Source organism: Crotalus tigris, unplaced genomic scaffold (assembly GCF_016545835.1).
Source record: "Crotalus tigris isolate CLP2741 ecotype Arizona unplaced genomic scaffold, ASM1654583v1 scf7180000019699.406680, whole genome shotgun sequence".
Taxonomy (NCBI): Eukaryota; Metazoa; Chordata; class Lepidosauria; order Squamata; family Viperidae; genus Crotalus; species Crotalus tigris.
In genome coordinates, this window is record NW_024097668.1 from 77,179 (window position 1) to 99,883 (window position 22,705).

A 22,705-nucleotide genomic window follows, 5' to 3' on the forward strand; every position below is an offset into this window, starting at 1 on the left:
CCTATGAAGAGAGATTGAAGGAGCTGGGTATGTTTGGCCTTGGGAAAAGATGATTGGAAGGGAGAATATGAAAGGATGTAGAATAAAATGGAGAATATAGTATAACATTTATTTATTTATTTATTTAATTGATTTATATGCCGCCCAATCCCAAAGGACTCAGGGCGGCGTACAAAATTTAAACAATCATCGAGAATAAAACAATAAAATAATTCAATCATACCGCAAGTCCGATCATGTCCTGCCCCCCCCGGGGACATCAGCCCCAGGCCTGCCGGAACAGGAGAGTTTTAACGGCTTTCTTAAAGGCCGGCAGGGTGGGAGTTGTTCGAACCTCGGGGGGAAGTTGATTCCACCAGGTCGGAGCCACCACAGAAAAGGCCCTTCCCCGAGGGCCCACCAGCCAACATTGTCTGGCCGACGGGACCTGAAGGAGGCCCAATCTATGGGACCTCACCGGTCTCTGGGAACTGTGCGGCAGTATGCGGTCCTGTAAGTAACCTGGCCCTATGCCATGAAGGGCTTTAAAAGTGATAACCAACACCTTGAATTGCGTCCGGAGACCCACAGGAAGCCAGTGCAGCTCGCGGAGGATAGGTGACATGTGGGCGTACCTTGGCGCGCCCACAATTGCTCTCGTGGCTGCATTCTGAACCAACTGCAGCCTCCGAACGCTCTTCAAGGGTAGCCCCATGTAGAGCACATTACAGTAATCCAGTCTTGAGGTGACGAGGGCATGAGTGACTGTGAGTAAAGCCTCTCGGTCCAGATAAGACCGCAACTGGTGCACCAGGCGAACCTGGGCAAAGGTCCCCCTGGCCACAGCCGATAGATGTTGTTACAAATTTAGCTGTGAGTCCAGGAGGACACCCAAGTTGTGTGCCTGCACTGAGGGAGGTAAATTTGCCCCCCCCAGGACTAATGATGGACCATCCAGTTGACCTTTGGGAGGCAAGACTCAGAGCCACTTGGTCTTGTCAGGGTTGAGTCTAAGCCTGTTCACCCCCATCCAGACCCTCACATCTTCCAGGCACCGGCACATCACATCGACTGCTTCACTGAAAGGACACTGGGTGGAGATATATAATTGGGTATCATCCGCGTATTGATGATACCTCACCCCGTGTCGCCGAATGATCTCACCCAGCGGTTTCATGTAGATGTTAAAAAGGAGGGGGGAGAGGACCGAGCCCTGAGGCACCCCATGATTGAGGCACCTAGGGATCGACCTCTGTCTGCCCACCAACACCGACTGCGACCTGTCAGAGAGGTAGGAGGAGAACCACCGCAATACGGTGCCGCCCACCCCCACCTCTCCGAGACGATGCAGAAGGATACCAGGGTCGATGGTATCGAAAGCCGCTGAGAGGTCAAGAAGCACCAGGATAGAGGAATGACCCCTATCCCGGGCTCGCCAGAGGTCATCGGTCAGTGCGACCGAAGCAGTCTCAGTGCTGTAGCCGGGCCTGAAACCAGATTGAAAAGGGTCCAGATAATTAGTTTCATCCAAGGATCGGAAGAGTTGGGACGCCACCACCTTCTCTACAACCTTCCCCACAAAGGGGAGGTTGGAGACAGGACAAAAGTTCTTCAAAACAGCTGGGTCCAGGGAAGGCTTCTTAAGGAGGGGCCTCACCACCGCTTCCTTTAAAGGTTGAGGGAAAGACCCCTCCATCAAGGAGGCATTGATTATTGCCTGGAGCCAGCCTCGTGTCACCTCCCTACTGGCAGAAACCAGCCAGGAGGGGCACGGGTCCAATAAACAGGTGGCGGCATTCATTGCCCTCATGGCCTTGTCCACTTCATCAGGGGTCACAGGCTCAAACTCGCTCCAGATAACATGACTAAGACCAGCCCCCGGCAACTCGGCTGGCACTGCCCAGTCGGAGTCCAGGTCTCTCTGAATCTGAGCGATTTTGTCTGAGAGAAACTGAACAAACTCCTCAGCTCTCCCCTCCAAGGGTTCCTCTGCCTCCTCCACTTTAAGAAGGGAGCGGGTCACCCTAAACAGGGCGGCCGGGCGAGATTCTGCGGACACAATAAGTGCAGAAAAGTGAACACGCTTTGCCGCCCTTATCGCCACTAAATAAGTCCTAAGATAGGCTCTTAATAGTGATCGGTCAGATTCAGAGTTACTGGCCCTCCAACGTCGCTCTAGACGTCTCTTGTGGCGCTTCATCTCTCGGAGCTCCTCAGTAAACCAAGGCGCCCTCCGGGGACTACCACCACAGAGAGATCGCAAAGTAACATGTTTGTTACTGGAAGGCAGGACAGGTAACTTACCTTTATTGGATGAACTCAGATGATAAATAGCTATCTGTTTGGGACTCCTGGTCTTTTCCATTGATCTTTCCCCACACACTGACCCTATAATTGTGTAGGAATTACAGTATGGTGAGAAAGTATAAAAACAGACAAAAGGAAAATGTTATTTGCACAGTGAAGTAAGAAGTAACCATTTCAAAAAGTACTTTATTACAGAGGGAAGCTTACATGGAACAGCTTGGAAAATGTGAGTTCTTCCTTCACGTGTAGGTGCAAAGTGAAGCTGCTAACTGATCAGTCAAACTTGGGCAGAGGCTGGAGGACAAGGTGGCTGGATTTCTGAGGGACTGTTTGTGGTGGACTCTGAAATGGATGGAGAAGGAGCTGGTGTATTTGAGCCAAGAGGATATCAGTTCATCCAAAGAAGGTGAAATATCTGAGCTTGGGGGAGGATAATGTGGGAAGTAGGATGAGAGCTGAAGGATCCTGAGACTGAGAAAGAAGTAGAATCAGCTGATAGCTACACATGAGCATGGAAGGATCAGTTTGAGACAAAGGTAAAATTTATTACCAAAGGATTCTCCAAGAATCTGAAATCTGAAACAGATCTGTTGCTATATACTACATGCACAATGGACTACAGTCTACTACAACTACTATATGATGGGGTTGTGTGAAGATAAAAGAAATTTAGAAGAATGGGAAAAAAACTAGAACTTGAAGCAGTAGATTCAGGAACAAAATCTAGAAACTGTATGTTATCTAAACAAAGGTTATCAAAAAAATAGAAATCACTTAAAACTAAAAATTATTTTAAAGTTTATAGGAACAATCTGGGGCATAGGTTAAAATGGGAATAAAGGTAAGATTAACAGTTTAGGTTAGTAAAATGAAAGAGAGACCTATATGTATCTCTAAAGCAGTAAATAGAATCCATTGAACATGAAGCTTCTACCTACTCTTTTGACCTATCAATCTCTGAATCATCCCTAGTTAACCAGTGATTCTTTGGATGCTTTAATCATCTGCATTTGATATTTTTCTCTCTGATTAGAAATGATTCATTGCTTTTTTTTTACATAGCACACTCACTTATATGATTCTGTAACTATGGTAAACTGTCCTTTTATTTTGTTTCTAGTAGAAAGGAAATACAAAGCATTCGTTGTTAACGCTTTACTCATTCTATAAAGACAAAGCTTTTCCTTTTTCTTAAAGACAAAGTTATATAAGCTAATACAAATACTTCCCTTGACATTAAAGACAGCTCTAATGGTTCTATTGTATGTGAAATCATTTTGGTTGCTTCAAAGGGAGTCTAATGCTCAAAGCTGCCAGCAATCTGGGTGACATTTCTTGACCTGGAAAGGCTACTGGGCTTGCATATTCTTTATATGAGAAGCAATTATCCATTTGGATAATGTAACCCGTAGCCAACTGAATAGAATAGGACTTGATCCCTATCCCAAGGGTAGTTCTTATGCCACTATTTAAATCTATCTCACCCACAGGAAAACTCACACACACACACACACACACACACACACACACACACAGAGAGAGAGAGAGAGAGAGAGAGAGAAGAATTGAATTTCATACAAATGGAAATATATTGGGTAATAAGATATCTCTTTTTTCACCTCTTTGTGCCCTGGAAGTCTGTTCTGGATCTTTGTGGACTATGTGAGAGAAATCAATCATTTCCTGTTTCATCAGCAGAAATTTCTTTCATTGGCAGAATATATCACTAGATTTGGCTCTTAGTTTTTCTGGATGAGAAATGGGTTACACATTATAGGTCAGTTTTGTCTTAAAGATCTAACTCTAAGAAAACAGGAAAAAATCGTAATTAGGTAATTTTAAAACCACAAAAGAACTGTCTACTAATAATTTACCATACTTACTACTAACTAATCATTTTGAAGGGACAATGCTTGCAACAATATTGCAATTGTTTTTAAACTGTTTTATGATTATTCACTGCCCAGAGTCACTTGCTTGAGGTGAGCAGCTATAGAAATAGAATGAATGAATGAATAAAAAATATAAAACAAGTGCAAACATAGAACTATGATATTTTGTGATCTATACTTCCAATGTTACACAGAGACACAGAGGTGAAATTAGAAAAAGGAGGAATCTTTTGACTTTGCAGTGAGCATAATTTGTGTTAGGATGAGGCAATTTGGAAACAGAGCAACAGAACTATTCTTATCTCTGGGAAAATAATATAGATAGCAATTCCTGAGAATGAAGTAGTCAAGGATACCTGCATAAAAATATTTCAGAGATGCCGTCTGCTTTGAAAATTGTTAGAATGATCAATTTTACCATCTGCAAACTCATGCAAAACACAACTTGTCCTATATTAGTAATATACAGTTATATACAGTACATTTTATACACTATAATATGCAATAATACATACTTTATTGTATCCACTCTTTCCATCATCTATAGTCCACAGAGAAATCGCTAGGACAGATTTCTGGATGGTGCAAATAAGAGAGAGGAAGACAATAATTAGCCTTTTATCAGCAAAACTAACACTTGGACTATGTTAGCCCCTCTGTTTAATATCTTTGATATTCTACATTCTACATATGGGCGGAATTCAATATTTTAGACATGGATACTCTGTGGCATATGCCTGTTTGCTTAAGTTACTTTTTACATAGTTTAATTAAATATGTAACACAATACATACTTCAACTTTATAATAAACAGGAGCCACTGAAGTAAGCAAATTGTAAGTTAAAATACCTTTAAAACAAGTTTATTAAACTTGGTAACTTTAAGAGGTGTGGACTTCAACTCTGGGAATTCTAGGAGTTGAAGTCCATACTTCTTAAAGTTGCCAAGTTTGAAAAATGCTGCTTCAAGTTTCTAAGAAAAATTAAGGGCTTCAAAGCAACCACCCAGACTTGGGGTATTTCCATATGCAATATCTGTGATGTTCCCAAATCTCCACTGTGCAACTAAGCCAGTTATAAACTAGAAATACTGAAAACTGGTAGAATTTGAGGGACTTTTTTTTTCACTGATGGGAGCTCTTACCTTACATAGTTTTTAAGGTCCTGGCTGTTTTTTTTCTCCCACATAAATACCAGTTTTATTAACAAATATCTGAAAACACCACTAATCAAAATAAAATAGGAGCATCTTGGAAACTTTACAGATCCTCATAATCGAGATCATTCCATGTTTTTCTTTTTTTACAAGGTGCCAAATAATATCCACAACTAGGATGTGAGAGAAATTAATGGTTTAGTTCCCTCTCCCCCACTGAGCTGCTGGATTTACTGTACTAATTCCAGGGAAAATGTTATGTAACATTTTCCTTGTGTGATTGTAATAATGGATAATAATCAAATTCCATTTTCTTGTCCTCTAATTGCTAACAGCTTCAAGTTTGGGCCACTATGAGAGACCCATGTTTTGGCTGAAGAGATAAGAACCCTCCTACAATCCCTAAGTCCTCTCCATGCTCCTATTTATACATGTTGGTCCACGAAAAGGAAAGTCAATAGGTTTTATTATGAACTTATTGATTCCACTTGTGATAGACTTCTTCTCCAAGATGGTCCACTTGGTTCTGTGCTCAGTATTGTCACAAATGAAATTGTGCTGCTGCTATTCTTGAAACATCAATTCCCTAAATGTGTCATCTCAGACCGTGACATTAACTCATAGTACAGCGAAACAATTTATGCCTCAAAGGCCTGGGAAAACAGTGAGATGATGCAATTCTGCACTTAAAACATAAAAACACTCAGCTAATTTGAAAAAGTTAGCTAGAGGAGAAAAGGAAAATAGAAACTAAGAAAAATGTTTTTGCAATGTTTTTAGATACAGGCAGAACTCTTCATCACTCTGCTATTTTAATACTGATAGTAAAGGAAAAATCTTAGAAGCTCTTATACCAGTTATTGCCTAAACTGAGAAGACATTTGCCCTTCTGCAAAGGATGGGATGAAATGCTGCAGTTCGCCTGTGTGGAAGGAAAGGGATCTAACTGAAGCTTAAGGGAAAGATGGCTTTCAGAAAAACCACAGCAGAAAACATGCCTGTGGATTGAAGTTGTGATAGGAAGGGGGTAAGTAAGAGGCTGACATTGTTGCTTTCAAGAAAGGATGGCTATTTCCTTCTGGTGATAGGGGCAGATAAGTCTGAGTTCTACTTCAAATGAATTCTACATAAGGCTGCCTATTAAATTTCACAAAAGGTTCTTATTTTTTTACTTATGCCTTCCTTTCATATTGGAGCCATACCCTGATCTGCACATTTTCTGGTGAGCTTTTCTATGCATCCATTAGCTTTCAGAAAATACTACTTCTAACACCTTATTTCAATTTGTCCTAAAAGTCTTGCATCGATAGGAATAATTATTGCATTAAGTATGCAAGAACAATGTGCTGAACATTCACAGTGTCTTATGGCCCTGGAATTAAATTAAGGGGTAGGAAAAGCCTTCCAGAACTTTTCCGCTTGTAAACTTTCCAGAAAAACATGGTTGTAAACTGTTTGCAGTTATTATGTCAATGAAGAATGACAGTCCAGAAATTTAGCATTACTTGCAGGGAAAAACCAGGTTTCTAGTGCTCTTTGGAAGGCTAGGAGGATAGAGGGTTGCTAAACTTTTATTGGGGTTACCATGGCAACCAGGATTGCCATTGCTAAGTGATGTGATCACGTGATATCCTACTTTATGATCTTATTACTTAGCAATGGCAATCCTGGTCCCAATTGTTGCCATAACTCAAGGACTACTTATATTTCTGCATACAAAAAGGTATGCTGTTGTGAGAGTCCTTGGCAGTTAAAATTACTTAAACAAGCCATGATGGCTCTGGTTTTCTATTAGTCTGGCTTTGGTACGTTTAACCAACTTTTATTATAACAAATCCCTGCTGGCATGACACAAAGAGGCAGCCTGAATCTCAGCAGCTGCTGGGAGCAACCCATTTTTGCATTACAATTAGGCCCAGAGTTATTGAGACTTGGGTGGCATAAAGCTAAATAAATAATTATTATTAATCTGTGCGAAATGCTAAACGAGTGTTCTGTATCAGTGACTAGTTGCTTTTGATATAAGCAAAGTTGCTTCTGATATTGAAAGCAATGTATTATTTATTTTATCCTCCATGAATGTGTAAAGCTCTCAAATGTCCACTGTTCTGTCAAAAGAGGGGGAAATGTTTCTTATCTTTACATATCTACCTTTCCTTTTCCAAACTAAAAGTCTCAAACTTTCCTTCATAAAAAAGCTGGTCTAGGTTCTTACTCTCTTTGGTTTATGAACTGCTTCTAGGTTTTCAGTATCCTTTTCAGGCATGGTGACCAGAAGTGCTAATGGGTCGCTTCCTTGTTGGGCTTATGGCATTATCTGAGCTTGGTTTTCTTGTTAGAGACATTTCATTACATCATCATCAGTGCTCTGATGTGTGCACTGGGAGTGAAGTTTGTTGGCAGTTTGTACATAGGAGCATGATTTTACCAACTTTGTGGGCAGGAGGAGTGTTTTTGTTTTTGACACAATTATAATGTTATGTAGGGTGATTAGGTTTCTGGTTCCTGCTTATCTGGATGTTGGCTAGTGGGTGTATGATAAAGGAGGATGTATCCTGGGTTGTTTGACTTTTCTTTGATCTTTGGTTATTCCTAATAAATGTTTTATAAATAGAATTTATTCCTGTATGTCTATCAAGGACTGCTTAGACAGAATGGCCAGCTTCTAAGAACTTTCTCGTTTTCTTAGATTTGGCTTAATCTAAAACAGTGCTTTCTAGCCTCAGCAGCTTTAATGTCTGTGAACTCCTAGAATTGTTAGTGATGGCCATGTTGCTAGGGAATTCTGGGAATTGAAGTTCACACATCTTAAAAGTTGCCATGATTGGGAAACACTGCCTCCAATTGAAACTGTGGTGTCTTCATTTTGTGAAATGAATGTTCATATGCCTTCTGACTGTCAGTTGATGTTCGGGGATGTGTTCTGCTATTTTTCTACCTGTTTATCCTACATAGTAGTCTTTGCAGTCCTTATATTGTGATAAATGACTCCTGTTTTGCTTTTTTTTTGGCTACTGGATCTTTGGATTTGCTTAGCATATTTGGAGGTGTTTTGTTGGTTTGTGGGGTAAGGTGAGGCAAGAGATTGCAATAATCTATTAGTGGTTTTTGAGATGTTTCTGGTGCCTAGAATGTGTCCTGTGACAATTATGCTATGATTGATTGTGCATATATAGATGATTTTATAAAATTGCATGGGTATCCATTGCCGTGGACGACGTCACATAGGTAATCTGTTTCTGCTTTTTGGAGTTCTGGTTGACTGCAATGCATGTTTGCTATTGTGAACAAAGTTTTTATGCAACTTCTCTTGTGTGTTTTTGGATTGGTCAATGTGGTTTAATTAAAGTATTTTCACACTGTTTTCTCTGCTGGGGATAATGTCCACGAAGAGCTGATTTTTTTTGTTGTTGTTTCTGCTAACTAACATCTCTTTGCCAAACTTGCTCAGAATACGAATATGTTAGTTGTGGAATCTATGAAATAAACGATTGCATACGTAGATTCAATTTGTAAATAGCATACAGTACAAAGCCTTAAACAGCAAGTGTCATCCTGTAGTAATGTAATCCTTACTGTCCTTGTGAGCCAAGGCCAGGAGATCTGAGTGCTTTGATGCAGTCTATTGTCCAATTCAGTTTTAGAGATTTAGCGAAACAAATCTATGACTTTTCAGATTAAAGCCAAGGGCTCTGCTCATCAAACTCTTTGTATTTTGCAAGAAAAATAACCTGAATGAAATTGAGGTGTTCTCTTTGGTACTGAGTTGAAACAAGATTCATTCAATTCCATTTAATAATTCTGAGCAGAAAACATTCAGTTTTGGGATGAAACATCATCAAGACTCTCTTCCTTCTCAATTTTGCAGTCCTGGACATGACACAAAACAGGAAAATAGCTGAAAGGCAAGAAATAACATCAGGCTGTTCCTCCGCTTGATATGGTTTTAGTAAATGTTTGTTGCCTTGCCTAAGCTTCATCATTTATTTCAGGCTATAAATCCTTCTTGACAGTTATGAAATATTTGCCAAAGGGTTAGAATGAAATTGTACACACCAATTTAACCATTATGTGTGGATGAAAACATAAATCCAAGGAGAACTTTAATTAGTTAATATAAGAATTTCAGAACTCCACTGATCCTGGATGAATTTAGATTGAGAAAAGATATAGCAAGTTCACTCTATTAGTCTTAGATAACTCTTCCATTGTTACCTTTCTAAAGATCATGAATTAATTCTGGTCTAGCATTGTTCTTGATCCCATGCCAGCTGTAACTCAGTAAATACTTTCAGTTTTATTATCATGGCATTCTTAGGCCTTTGAGGAAGGAATTCTTTCAAAGACAGATGTTACAATTTGACTGTGATAATATATTATTTTGAGATAATCCAAGTCAATATATCTTTTGTAATTCTTATGTATTTGCTTTGTAATGATAAGTACTTAATAAATATCCTAAACACAGAAGAGCTGTTTTTCAGTTCACTTTGACTTTCATATGTTAATATCTTTTTTAGAAAGCGTAACAGGGCGATGTTTTACTGTACAAAGCATTGCAGGGAAAAATGATTAATTTATATTTTGCTATAGTTTACCTACATCAAATGTACTTTCTAGTTGGAATTCCACCCACCTTGCAATAGATGTTACACAACATATTACTTTAAACATTGATATACAAGTAATCCTCCAGTTATGACAGTTCACTTAGCGACTGTTTGAAGTTATGACATCCCCACCAAAACTACTTACGACCAAGTCCCAAAGTTACATATTTTGCAGCATCACAGTGGTCGTTCGCATTTATGAATGACGACAGAGATGCTTCAACTTGCTCCTTTGGTACTATGCCTGAGAGCCCCATGCTCGCCTCCTCTGTGGCCTTGGGTGTCAGAGCCCATGTCCACAGAGGCAGAGAAGTGCTGGGCTGGTCTCTCCTCTTCCCCACTGAGCCCCAGCCTCTCTCACAAGTGGGCATGGCTCTGCCCCACCACTTGCTGGAGTGCCAAACCTGCCTGGATTTCACAAATTGTGCTGCTGCTGAGCTGGAGAGCTTGGTGTGCCACTGCCCAGCTCCCCTCGCTTGCCAAAAGCACTCCTTCTCTAAATTGCAAGAGTCTCCTAAACAAACCTGCTTTCCAGCTGCATTGCATTTCTCATCACAGCTCAAGACGCTCTTCTTTCACTGGAGAAATGGAAAAGCTGCGTTGCAAATGAAAGAAGTGCAGGAAAACCAAAGAAGTTTGTGGGAATAAAAAAAAAGTTCAATCAGACCTTCCAACTTCTCGTGAAAAAAAGATCTCGCGACATTGGAAGGTCTAATTGAACTTTTTTTTTTAGCAGTAAGTGGTTGCTGACTGAGTGGGGAGGAAAGACCCAAGCAGCTTGGGACTCCGAGGGGTGAAAAGAGGAGCATGGAATATCTCAGTGGGTCAGGGGAGGCCTTGGGTGGTCAGAAGCACTAGGCCCCCCCATGGCCTTCCCCACATTGAAATACCTCATGCACTTAACAAGCTATGAATTCAGTTTGTGAATGTGTGGACAAAAGCAGGGAGTTTTCATGTTCATTTTATGTGATTCACTCCAACAAATTCTCAGGTTACAAATATAATTGACAGGCTTCATTTCATTTGTAACTCGAGGACTACCTATTCATTAAAATTGAGACACTATGGTAATACAGTTTTATTAATTTAGAATTAAAATAACCATAAATATTCTGGCAAATTTACTAACATTTCAGTCTCTTTCAGTATTTTTATTTTCATAATGATTTGCACCATTTTACAAGCCTGTACATCTTTCCCTATCTGAAATGTTTAATTCCCTTCAGTGTCCAGTTTTTGAAATCAAGAAATTATTTATCTATATTATGTCTTGTAAAAAACAAAACAGGATCTATATCCTATGAGAAGCTGTTTGTACTTTATAATTAATTCCACTTTTGGGGAAGCCTGGGAAAATTGAAGATGGCTTTGTGAGAGCAGAATCAACGACTCCGGCAGAAAGAAGAACCAGTGAATGAATTGGCTCCCTGAACTCCTCTCTGGATTAAGGAAAGAATTTGGGATTGCCCATAGTGCTTTCTTCAGATGCTCCCCATGACAAGATTTGTTTAAATCCTATTAAAATATATGAAAATTTTTAAATTAAGTATAACAAACCATTTCCTGGAAAATGTGGATTAAAAAAAACTATGATAACAAGAAACTTTGATGGCTGGTTACTAGAGACAACCAAAAAGAACTAAAAATTAAATTTAAAGAAGACTCACTTATACAGAATGGAGAAAAGTATTTTAACTCTTGAAGTATTCAAAATATTTGGCAAAAATGTACTCAGAACTTTTTTCAGATTGTTATGATAAACATGAGTTCAAAAGGGGAGACAGAAGAGGATACAACTTAAAATCAGGCTGTTTTGGATATGGATTTAAAATTGATAGGATACAAGAATGATGTTAAGGCAAACTAGAAAGCAGAAGAGTGTGAGTTGTAGTCCTTCCTTAAGCATTAAACACTTTGAACTGTCACTATCTCTTAGTCCAGCCTATCTCAGAAGGTTTGCGTTGCAGTGAAAATAGGAGGAGGGAGGAGTATTAGGTATGTTTGCTGCCTTGAGTTAATTTATAAAAATAACAAAGGAGGGATATAAATAAATAAAAATATTGGCAAAGATGTTATGCAGGATTTATAAATGAAACCAGTTGATGTTGTAATTGCTAAAAGGGATACATACTATAAATAATGAATCTGAAGGATGACTTGGATGTGCAGCTTTTAACTACGAAGAGGGATTTGGACAACTTTTTTTCATCTTAAAAAAAAGACGTGTTATACCTATGAAGAAGTTTCTGAGAAAAGATAAGAGAGAATGAAAAGAAATCAGCTTCTGGAACAGTAGTCCTTGATTTACAACCATTTGTTCAATGGTACTGGAAAAGTGACTTATGACCATGGGTTTTCAAACTGTTACAGCATCCCTTTGGTCATATAATCAAAATTTGGACGTTTGGCAGCTGGCATGTATTTATAATAGTTGCAGTGTCCTGGGATCTTGGGATCATGTAATGTGCTCTGGTGGTGCAGTGGTTAGAATGCAGTATTGCAGGCTAACTCTGCCCACAGCCGATGGGTTCAAGGTTGACTCAGCCTTCCAGAGTTGATAAAATGAGGACCCAGATTGTTGGGGGCAATAGGCTGATATTGTAAACCAGCCATAGAGTAAAGCACTATGGGGCAGTATACACAAGTGCTATTGTCATTGCTATCACTTTTGCGACTTTCTGTCAAGAAAAATCAATAGGATAGCCAGATTCGCTTAACAACTATGTTACTAATTTAACAACAGCAGTGATTTATAGATAGATGATAGAGATAGATAGATCAGAGGTCCCCAACCTTTTGGGCAACAGGGACCGTTTATGTGGAGAGAGGTTTTTCTGCAGACTGGATGGGGCGGGTTTTGTATGCCATCTGCATCCTGCGGATGAGGTTTTGCTTGCTTGTGTGGACCAGGTAGCGGTCCATGGACCAGGAGTTGGGTACCCCTGAGATAGATGATAGCTAGCTAGACAGACAGACAGACAGACAGACAGAGACAGAGAGAAAGTGTTATTTTTGGTAGGTCTTAATGGACTTTGCTGATTAAGGTTTTATTATTTGCTAATAGATGAAAGATGAGATATGGAATGAAGAATGACATGGAATTCTAGGTTGAAATGTTAAAGTGCTAATTTACTAAAATTAATTGTACTTGTCTTCATGAAAGGGGAAGAATTTGTGTGTGCGTGCATTTGTTTTACATTTTTTTACCTGGTGTCTTCAAACCTGTCCTTCTGAAGGTCTCTAATAGCTTAGTAGTAGTTATTAAGCAATTTATGAAACTTGTTACAAAGTGAGCCTTGTGAACCATATCCTTTAAAAGTTCCTGGTGTGTTTGTGAGCAAAATGCTAATCCTGTTAGCTCCTGGTGCTCAAACCCATGAAAACCTGTTGCCTTGCAGTCTCATCATAGAGAGCAGCCTCCAGAGCACATGGGAGCAACCTCCCATCCTCTCCTTATCCAGAGACATTCCAAGGAACTGCTCAACCCACCAGTTCCTTGGTCTTGGCTACTGTCATTGCTTTGCTTTTGCAAAGCTGTTTTCAAATGCCCTGCCTCTCCCAAAAGCCCAATATTGTTACAATTCTGCATATTTAATTTTACCTTTAGATTTTCTTTATATTGAACAAATTTATATTGAGCAAATATGAAAACAAATACTAGGGTGAAGTGATGAAGAAATTTAGGTTTAAGTCTATCCTCAGATTTAGAAATACGTCCTCAGATTTAGAAATATATTGGGAAACCTTTGACCAAACCTTCTCCCTCAGCTGAATTTGCTGCAGAGGTTTGCTGTTGTAGGAAGGAAATGAAGAAAGATCCTCATGTAAAGTACTTTGAGTTCCAGGAGAATAAGCAAGATACCAATCTAAAGACAAATGTAAATATGAATTGGAATTTTTGAAAATAAGTTTTAGAAATACAGTAAGAGAAACAGAAATAAATTGGTGCTACTAGAATGGAAGACAGAAATTTGAGGTTTGTGTGCAGTGTAACCTTACCATAGCGATACAAAGACATGTTGAAAGTCTCTCTTAAGTCCCTGGATATTAACACCATCTCTTGGGAACTTCTGGCGCATGATCGACCGACATGGCGCACTTTGGTGTACCAGGGTTGCCAGACATATGAACACAGGACAATCTTGGCACAAGAGAAGTGAGCACTCCGCAAAGCCAGAGCTGTAAATGCTGAAGTAACAGTGTCTACATTTCCTTGTTCAGTATGTGGCAGAACATTCCGTGCTAACATCGGTCTTATTAGCCACCTACGGACACATCGTTGATGGCCCATAACCCACAAGATGGCAAGGTCTTCATCGAAAATCAATGGACGAACAACAACCTTACCACAAACTTACTTCAAGTTACTCTGATGTGAATATACATGTAGACTATAGACTGTGCACTATGCTGCTTCTATAGGAACTGAATAGCTAAAATATGGATTTAGTCATTCTGCATGTCTGTCAACTTTTCACACCCCATTTATTGCACAATATAAAACTTTGGCTAGGTATAAAATTCCTCAAGGAAATTACTCTTCTTTCCCAAGAAATTAGTACACTTCAGATATTGTCATAATAGTTGAGGAAGTTGAAAGTTGATGTCAAATACCTCTGGCACGAAGCCTGCACTAGAAGCCAAATCTGATTGTGGAATCAGATCTGTCGTATCTCTGGGACCCAGGCACTTTAACACGTGAAGGCAACTTACGTTGCACAGCATGACATTTTCTCCTGTCTTCTATTGAAGTATTCTTTTAACCAGTAATGTTATTGTTCAAATATATTTTTGTAATATCATTGCCAAAGTTGGCTTTTAAATCAGAGAATGTTTGCAGAATAACTGAATACTGCAATATATAATGTTTGGTGTACATGAAGTCGGTAAAAAAAGAATAAGAATGTTTCTATCTGTGAAATGTCATTCTTTGTAGATATAACCATTTATGTCAAAGAAACAAATTCTAATAACCATGTATCATGAGCTGCAAGATTTGTGTGGGAAGCGTAAGAGAAAAATAAGTGACAAATCACAGAAAGCAAGGAATTAGTTCCATTATCACTAAAATGGTTGGAGTGTAGTTGAAAAATATCAAAATAAAATTCTATCTTGTGTGTTCTATTAGTAATGTTTTTTTAGAGTATGTAACAACCCTTCAGAGATACTTATTTTATACTGAATTCTAGATCACCATAGCTCAAGCGCACTTATACTTTGTTGAATTTATTGTAAAACCACTGAAATTGAAACAGTACTTGTGTTTGTTAAGAAAAAAACCTGTACATTTTCATATATTATATGTGTGTTTGTGTGTCTTTGTATACACCAAACAACCATTATCTTGATCATCAACCACCCAGAACACCAATAAGTGAATATAGTGCATTGGGATTTGAGAACAGCAACGTATCAGCTTTCACTATTAGCAAAGGAAATATGCAGTCTTATGAAGACACTTTGTCAAGCAACATGTACAAAATCAACACTGTACAGATTTACCTCAGGAATCCTGATAAAGCAGCTTTTGTTTCCCAAAATACTGAAGACAAGCAAGACAAGTTTTAAGATAGTATAGTATCTTAAAGCTATACAATTGCCAAAACCCTGCAACAAACCAGAGATGGTTGCCAGGAACCACCATGCACATCTGCACGCATACAAAATGAAAAGTACCAATGAAGAATATTTGTGGCTCAGGGTTGAAATGAGGGGTCCTTGGTGCTCTCTAAGCTTGCTTGTTTTCTTGCAGATGTTTCATTACTCTAAGTAACATCATCAGAGCTAGTAAGGAGTGGGGTTTGCTCTCAGTTTATATTCTGGGGTCTTGCCTGTCTGTGTGGATGGGGGCGGTCTAAAGGATTCTTTGGTTAGGCTGTTTATTGTTGGCTTCTTTGGTAGCTTCTTGATTGGAGTATTGTTTACTTGATTGCTGGTCTGATGTTAATCTTGGAGTTAATCTATGCTCATCTGCATGCTGATTACTGGTGGGGAAGTGCTGGAGTCTCTTTTTCTTTTGGGCTGGTTGATTGTCTCTTTTGCATAGTCAATAGATATTAATGTCTATGTATCTATTGATGGCTGATTTGTCAGAGTGCCAGACTTCTAGAAATTCCCTGGCATTTTTGGATTTGGCCTGGTCTAAGATTGTCACATTTTCCCAATGGAAACTATGGTTAAATCTGTCTATATGTTGTGAAATCAAAGAATTTGTGTCATGTCTTTTGACTGCCAGTTCATGGATGCATTCTATCAATCTACAGTCTGTTTGCCCCACATAGTGGTTGTTACAGTTCTTACATTGTATGTTGTCAATGATTCCTGTTTTTTCTTTTGGGGTTGCTGGGTCTTTTGGTTTGCTTAGGATGTTTTGAAGGGCTTTAGTTGGCTTGTGTGTAGTAAACAGCCCAACCAAAGAATCCCACCCAGACAGGCAAGACACCAGAATATAAACTGACAGCAAACAGCACTCCTTACTAGCACTGACTAGCACTATAGTCAGGGTAATGAAACGTCTTCAAGAAAACAAGCAAGCTCAGAGAGCACCAAGGACCCTTCAAAAAGTGGTCTGGGTAAAAGGCACTGATCAATGCCATTTTTGTGCTCTGGTCAGCTGGAAAAGTGGTAATTGGTGCACCATTTTATTGGTACAGTATTTTAAGAATACCTAAGCAAGGAGAAGTAAAGACATCTGCAGAACAGCTTCAAACTGATTTTGAAAAAGTCTAGAGTAGTTGCTATGTCTGCGTGACATATCCAGTTTATTTTCTGTGAAGTAAGGGATTATTAAATGTGAATACTGCCTCAAGAATTTCAGACAATACACTTATGCTCATTTTTAAGACACTTATATTTCATTCATGTAAATACAATATTTGGAAGGATGGAGGGGAAAAGAACAACCATCAGCAAGGTGAATGGTATGAATTACAGCAATATATTAGAAGAAGTGAAGGCCCGTGCTGGGAACAGATTTTCCTATAGAATAAATTTGTTAAAAACATATTTTTATTGTGTAACGAGTCAGAAATATATATATATATAATTATTCATTTTAGCAATTGTCTATCCACTGGAGGATGAAGGCCTCTTCTGCAATTATAGTGGCAATCCAGGCTCACCTTGGTGGAAGGTTCTTACCAAGTGATGTGGATTGGCTGACACCATTTTGTAATATGCTCAATTTATTGCTAGAAGGGTCTTTCACTTATACACATACTTCTGGGTGATAGATGACCAACTTTGTCATCCTTTTGTGAACCTATGCAAGATTATTCCACAATACTTTTCAGAATCTTATGCTAAATAATGCAAAATTGGCATGATACCAGATTGTATTTTATAGCACAAATAAATATTTTTAGGACATTCATTTGGAATAGTTTCTCAGTTGTTATCACATAATTGGAATGTGACAGCTATGTCTGGAATAGGGGTTCTTTCTACTTCACAGGCAGTGTAGAGTGGTGGTGTATTGGGGTTTGGGGTTTTTTTTGGGGGGGGGTAATTCTAAAAAAGACCAAGCTAAACATGGTTTAATAAGTCACATTTTTGACTTGGCTTGCACTGAATTCTGAAAATTGTTACTGCTGTAACTTTCAGCATCTGAATTTATGTTGTTGCAGCAAATGGATGAAAACATGCAAAAAGCAAACAGACTCTGACAACAGTAGTTGAGAAAAAAGGCTTATAAAAATAAGGTTCATACTTCAGACTGCTGTCTTCCAAAAAGCAAATTTTGTCTGCATACCCTGTGTTCTTATTTAACATGTAATACAATTCATATTGTTAAATATAATTAGTTCCCTTAGCATTAATTGTACCTGCTATGTAGATCATCAGGATATCTATATACGTACTAAACTCCTTTCTTAAATGAGCAATAACTCTGATTTCAATAGAAAAGTAGCATTCACATTAACCCAGTAGTGCAAAGACAAGGTTCCTTGATTCAAGTTATATTTACAAGTCACCAATTGCATACAGAGAGTTTGCTGAGGTATTTAACACTTCTAAAAATATATAAAATGCAGTCTTCTCTTTGTTAGGATAACAATATTTTTTTTAGAAAAAAATGATTAAAATAACTTTTTTTAAAAAAATGCAGTTTGCTATAATAAAGGATTTCTTTAACAAAAGATTGTGCAGTATCACCTGATTGAAACTATTTATTAATAATTTCGAAGGGAATAAAGGAATTCTGTCTCTCTCATACACACACACACACAGTCCCTATCTAATAACCTATCTATCCTTTTGTTACATATATAAATAGGTAACATAGCTATTACAGCATAACTACTTTCTAATCAACCAACTTCAAATGCTAAGAATACTAAATAGTGCAAAAAAATAGTGCAGAACATTTCATTCCTGAGCCTCAAAAATAAAATAAGCTGAATTCAAATTAACACCGTTTTTCTTTTTCTTTTATGTTGGGGTTTATCCTTTCATTATAACTCTGATATCAAGCCTTCTTATAAAAATCATTATTTCCGCAGGAAGCAAATAGATGCCACACAATTTGAAGTCTTAGCTGAAATTAACTGAAGCACGTAAGCAAGCAGAATGGCTCAACACAGATCCTGAGTGAATTTTCTTCCCTTCAATGTTATCATGAATCTAAAGAAAATCTTTATAAACCAAGGCGTTACAACCATGTATGGTGTATATTTGTTCTTCAAATGTCCATATTACTTAAAATCAAAACATATTTTTTGTCAATAAGATTTTCATTGTGAAGAATATAGAGGACTCCATAATCTGTTTGGAGAACTGTTTTGTTGACTTGAAGATATAGGGTTGAAGGGAGTTGTAGGAGTGACAGGAACTCCGGTAACTGTAAATAAGCAGAATGATGAGTATGTATCAAAAATGCCCTATGTAACTCTCTGTGAGATCTAGTTCAGAACAATTAAAACGGTAAATATATAGAAAAGATGTGTCATTACAATCCATGGATGAACACCCACCAAACTTTACACTAAACTACAGATGTGGAAGGCCTGACTTTGGGCTAAGAATTGTCCTCCACAAGGTGACCTTTGCACCCAATGATCTGTTTGCAGCAAACAGCATTTATTAAGGACCAAAGGCTTATCTGGATTGGAAGATCCACAGCTTTTACCCTTCCCAAAGTGAAGCAAAAAGATAGAGTTAGCTGTTCGAATGTGGTATTGATATTATCTGTTTAGGCCTTCAGGTAACTAGAAGCAAGCAGTCGCTAAGAAAGTATGGCAAAGTGGGAGCCGTAGCTCTTGGTATACATGTATCTCTGTTGATATTTTGATATTACTCTCTTATTTCAGCATCCCACCAGAGATACATATGAGACCCACTATCCTGAGCATCCACAAGGCCCTTAAAAGGTGGATCTGTTCCCAGGCTTCTGGCTGGAGTATTGGTAGAACCCCTGTTGTGTTTTCTGATTATATGGCTGCTTTTTAATCTGGAGCAGTATGTTTTGTTATTATAATAATAACGTAATAACAATATAACAAAATCAATTTAAATAACAACAATAATAAGCAGTACATCTCTTTTTGAACCCATTATATGCTTACCATCTTCACATGAAATCACTATCATTTACAAGTAGAGGGGATTTAGGTCCCCATTTGGTTCTCATTTGTTTTTTCTCTTTTCCTTATACCAATTATGTCACCATCAACTCGGGTTAGAGCTGTATATGATGGTAATGCAGTTTCTTAAATTTAATTATCATGTAAAGTACAATTATAGCATTTATCTCCAACTTTAGATGCAATATTATTAATTACCATGATCCTTAAGCACAAAGTTTAATGAATATCATGCTTACGTGGTCTTTGAGGACTTGTCTTTGAGATGAAAGCTGGATGTATTTGCTGTTCATTCGGAGAGAAAAGAGTATAGTGCACTAAAAATGCAATGGAACAAATATATAAGCTTGTTTCTATTTAAATTACTGCTAATTCTTTTTTTTAAAAAAATCTGAAAGTAAATACTTCAAATTTCAGTGGATACTCTTACCTATGATCATAACAGCCATTCCAGCCAAAAGCGCAAATGCTGTAAAAAATATAACTTGATAGGAATCAAGAAAGTGTTGGAATAAACTTGTATTATCTGAATAAAAAAGAGAAAATGTTGATTTTAGTCTTTAATTTGTATTCTAGATGCACTTTTTTGCTTTATTACTTTTTCCCATACATTTTTATCTAATCTGATTTAATCCAATCCAATCCAATCTATGAACATTCAAACAATGTTCAGAATTTGCTAATGAAAACTCAGTGCTATGAAAAACAATTGAAACTTTATGAATTCTGAAATAGTGGACCAACATGTTGTAAAATCATTCTGCAATAATATTAAATTTACAAATGTTAGCAAGTGGGTGTAGCATAGTGATTAAAGTGCTGGAGAGACTGGAGATCAGTTCACTTTCAGCCATGTTAGCTCACTGCCTGAGTTTGAATTAGTTACTCTTTCTTAATCTACATTGTCTCACTGGATTTTTGTTGTAGGGAAGACCTGGAGAAGAGAGTACAGCCTTGAACCTCTTAGCGCCAAGTGGACTTTAACAAATAAATAAAACATATAACTTTGTAGATAAAATAATCCAATTCTAAAAAAAATACATCAGAATACATCAATATTTTAGAGGAATAGGAACTTACATTTCATTGACAGAGTTCTGTCAGACACATAGGTAATTGTCACTGGGATAGTGATAGATTGGTCCGTCATTGTGCTGGATATAGTAAGTACAGTATTTAAATTTGTTTTACTTGCAATTTCTGGGTCTGATAAACTCACAGTGTAGGTTACATAACTAGGTAAGCCATAAGATCTGTCTTTCTCAAAAATCACCACCACAGGTGAGCTGGATCTCACCTGTAAGATAAATATTTGGTATCATTTACCAAAAGCATAGTTTCCCCCTCAATTCATAAATGACACATTATTTCAAAGAACTGAATCAAATATCTCATTTAATTTCTGATTTATTTGCAAATTGCACAATTTGTCTCAAATATGATCATTTTAAATGGAGTTTTTCATTTTGGTTTCATGCCAGTTTTTCCTTTAATAAAAGTTCATTTTTAAATATTAATTGATCATTTACGTGGGATAGATAAACTGCTAGTGACAGTTAATTAATTACATATATAAAATTGAACTGTGTCTTTTATTTTCAAAGCTTTTAAACAGAACTAAGAGTAAATCTGTTAGATGGTCTAGAACAGGGCTTTTCAACCAGTGGTACGGGTACCACCTGTGGTACATTGGCACCTGGCAGGTGGTATGTGACCATCCTAGAAAAGTGGTAATGGGGGAGGGGAATGAGCTGAACTGGTGGCAGCACCCCACAAGCCTGAACGAGAGATGGCTGGAGCTGCAGGGCTGTCAGGACTCAGTGGAAACGCCAGGATCAGTGCCACTTTCAAGCTGATCGGCGCTTCTTTGAGGCTGCCAGGGTTCAGTGGAAATGCCAGGATCAGTGCCAGGCTCCAGCTGGAGCTCAGCGCTGATCCTGGTGCTTCTGCTGAGCCCTGAAGAAGCACCAATCAACTGGAAAGCAGCACTGATCCTGGCGCTTCTGCTGAGCCCAGAAGAAGCGCCGATCAGCTGGAATGTTGCAGCATCTCTAGGGTCTTATGATTTACATTCAGATGCTTGGCAACTGATTCATATTTCTGACGGTCACAGTGTCCCAGGGTCATGTGAAGTGACCAAAACCTGCTACAACTACCCAGCAGATGGGGGGAATAAAAATCAAACACGCCCCCCACCCCCGCTGCCAATCCTCAACAGAAATGCTCACAACAATGAAAACCTCGGACAGGAGGAAGAGCACAACTGAGCAGGCAGGCAGGTGTCTTGCTCGGCTATGGCTTGGGGGGCACTTTTTTCAGTGCCATTATAACTTCGAACAGTCACTAAGCGAACTGTTGTAAGTCGAGGACTACCTGTACTTGATCACTTTTTTCCTTTTTTTTTGGGTCAAGTTTTTGACACCTTGCTAGGCGACTGGTGGTACTCAGATGTTGCCATATCCTAAAAGTAGTACAATGGGTGAAAAGGTTGAAAAGCCCTGGTCTAGAACAGGCATGTCAAACTGTCGGCCTGCAGGCCAGATGCATCACACCGAAACCGCGCCCACTCCATTGCCAGCAATGGGGGAAAAGTCACGATATATTGCGTGATATCACGTGATGTGACGAGTTTGACATGCCTGGTCTAGAATCATCAAATCACATGAAATTAAAAGAGAAGTCAGATGCTTTTTTATTAATATAGAAAATGTATATTGGCAATCACCTTACATTTGAACTCTGGATGGTTAACAACAATCAACAAAAACAATGTAATAAAACCTCTGAACACCAAGTGGAAAAGAATTAAAATAATCATAATACAATAACAGAGGCACCATGTAATAGATTCAACACACAAACCATACTTATACTGAAATATTAAATAATGAGATGAAAGCCAGAAGCCAAATTATTTAATGAATATTTTGACCTTATTTTAGTGGCATCTGTAGATGAATCGAATACATCTCAAAGAATTGGCAAACTTAGTTTTAATTTTTGTTCAAAGGCAGGCAATATGAATAAGTTATTACTTTTTAAAGTCTGGTTTCTATCCTTGGCCAAAATCCAATTCACTTTGAATTTTTCATCACAGCTAAAATATTCATATGATTTATTTAATCAATTTACTACCATTTATATCTCACTCACCCAGCTCTAGAGATTCTGACTCTAGAG

General features: G+C 38.3%; 2 protein-coding genes across 6 annotated transcripts in view; one reads left to right on the forward strand and one right to left on the reverse strand.

Moving 5' to 3' along the window:
- LOC120317577 overlaps nucleotides 1-22,705 on the forward strand; it is a 142,943-nt gene that overhangs the window by 45,155 nt on the left and 75,083 nt on the right. The window lies entirely within an intron of this gene.
- NUP210 (nucleoporin 210) overlaps nucleotides 16,780-22,705 on the reverse strand; it is an 89,163-nt gene continuing 83,237 nt past the window's right edge. For both annotated transcript variants that reach the window (XM_039364254.1, XM_039364256.1), the window contains 4 exons: nucleotides 20,606-20,822; nucleotides 19,956-20,051; nucleotides 19,765-19,842; nucleotides 16,780-18,783 (listed from right to left, as the gene is read on the reverse strand). In XM_039364254.1, coding sequence (XP_039220188.1) covers nucleotides 18,677-18,783; nucleotides 19,765-19,842; nucleotides 19,956-20,051; nucleotides 20,606-20,822 — 498 coding nt within the window. In that variant the 3' untranslated portion in view covers nucleotides 16,780-18,676. The remainder of the gene's footprint in view (nucleotides 18,784-19,764; nucleotides 19,843-19,955; nucleotides 20,052-20,605; nucleotides 20,823-22,705) is intronic.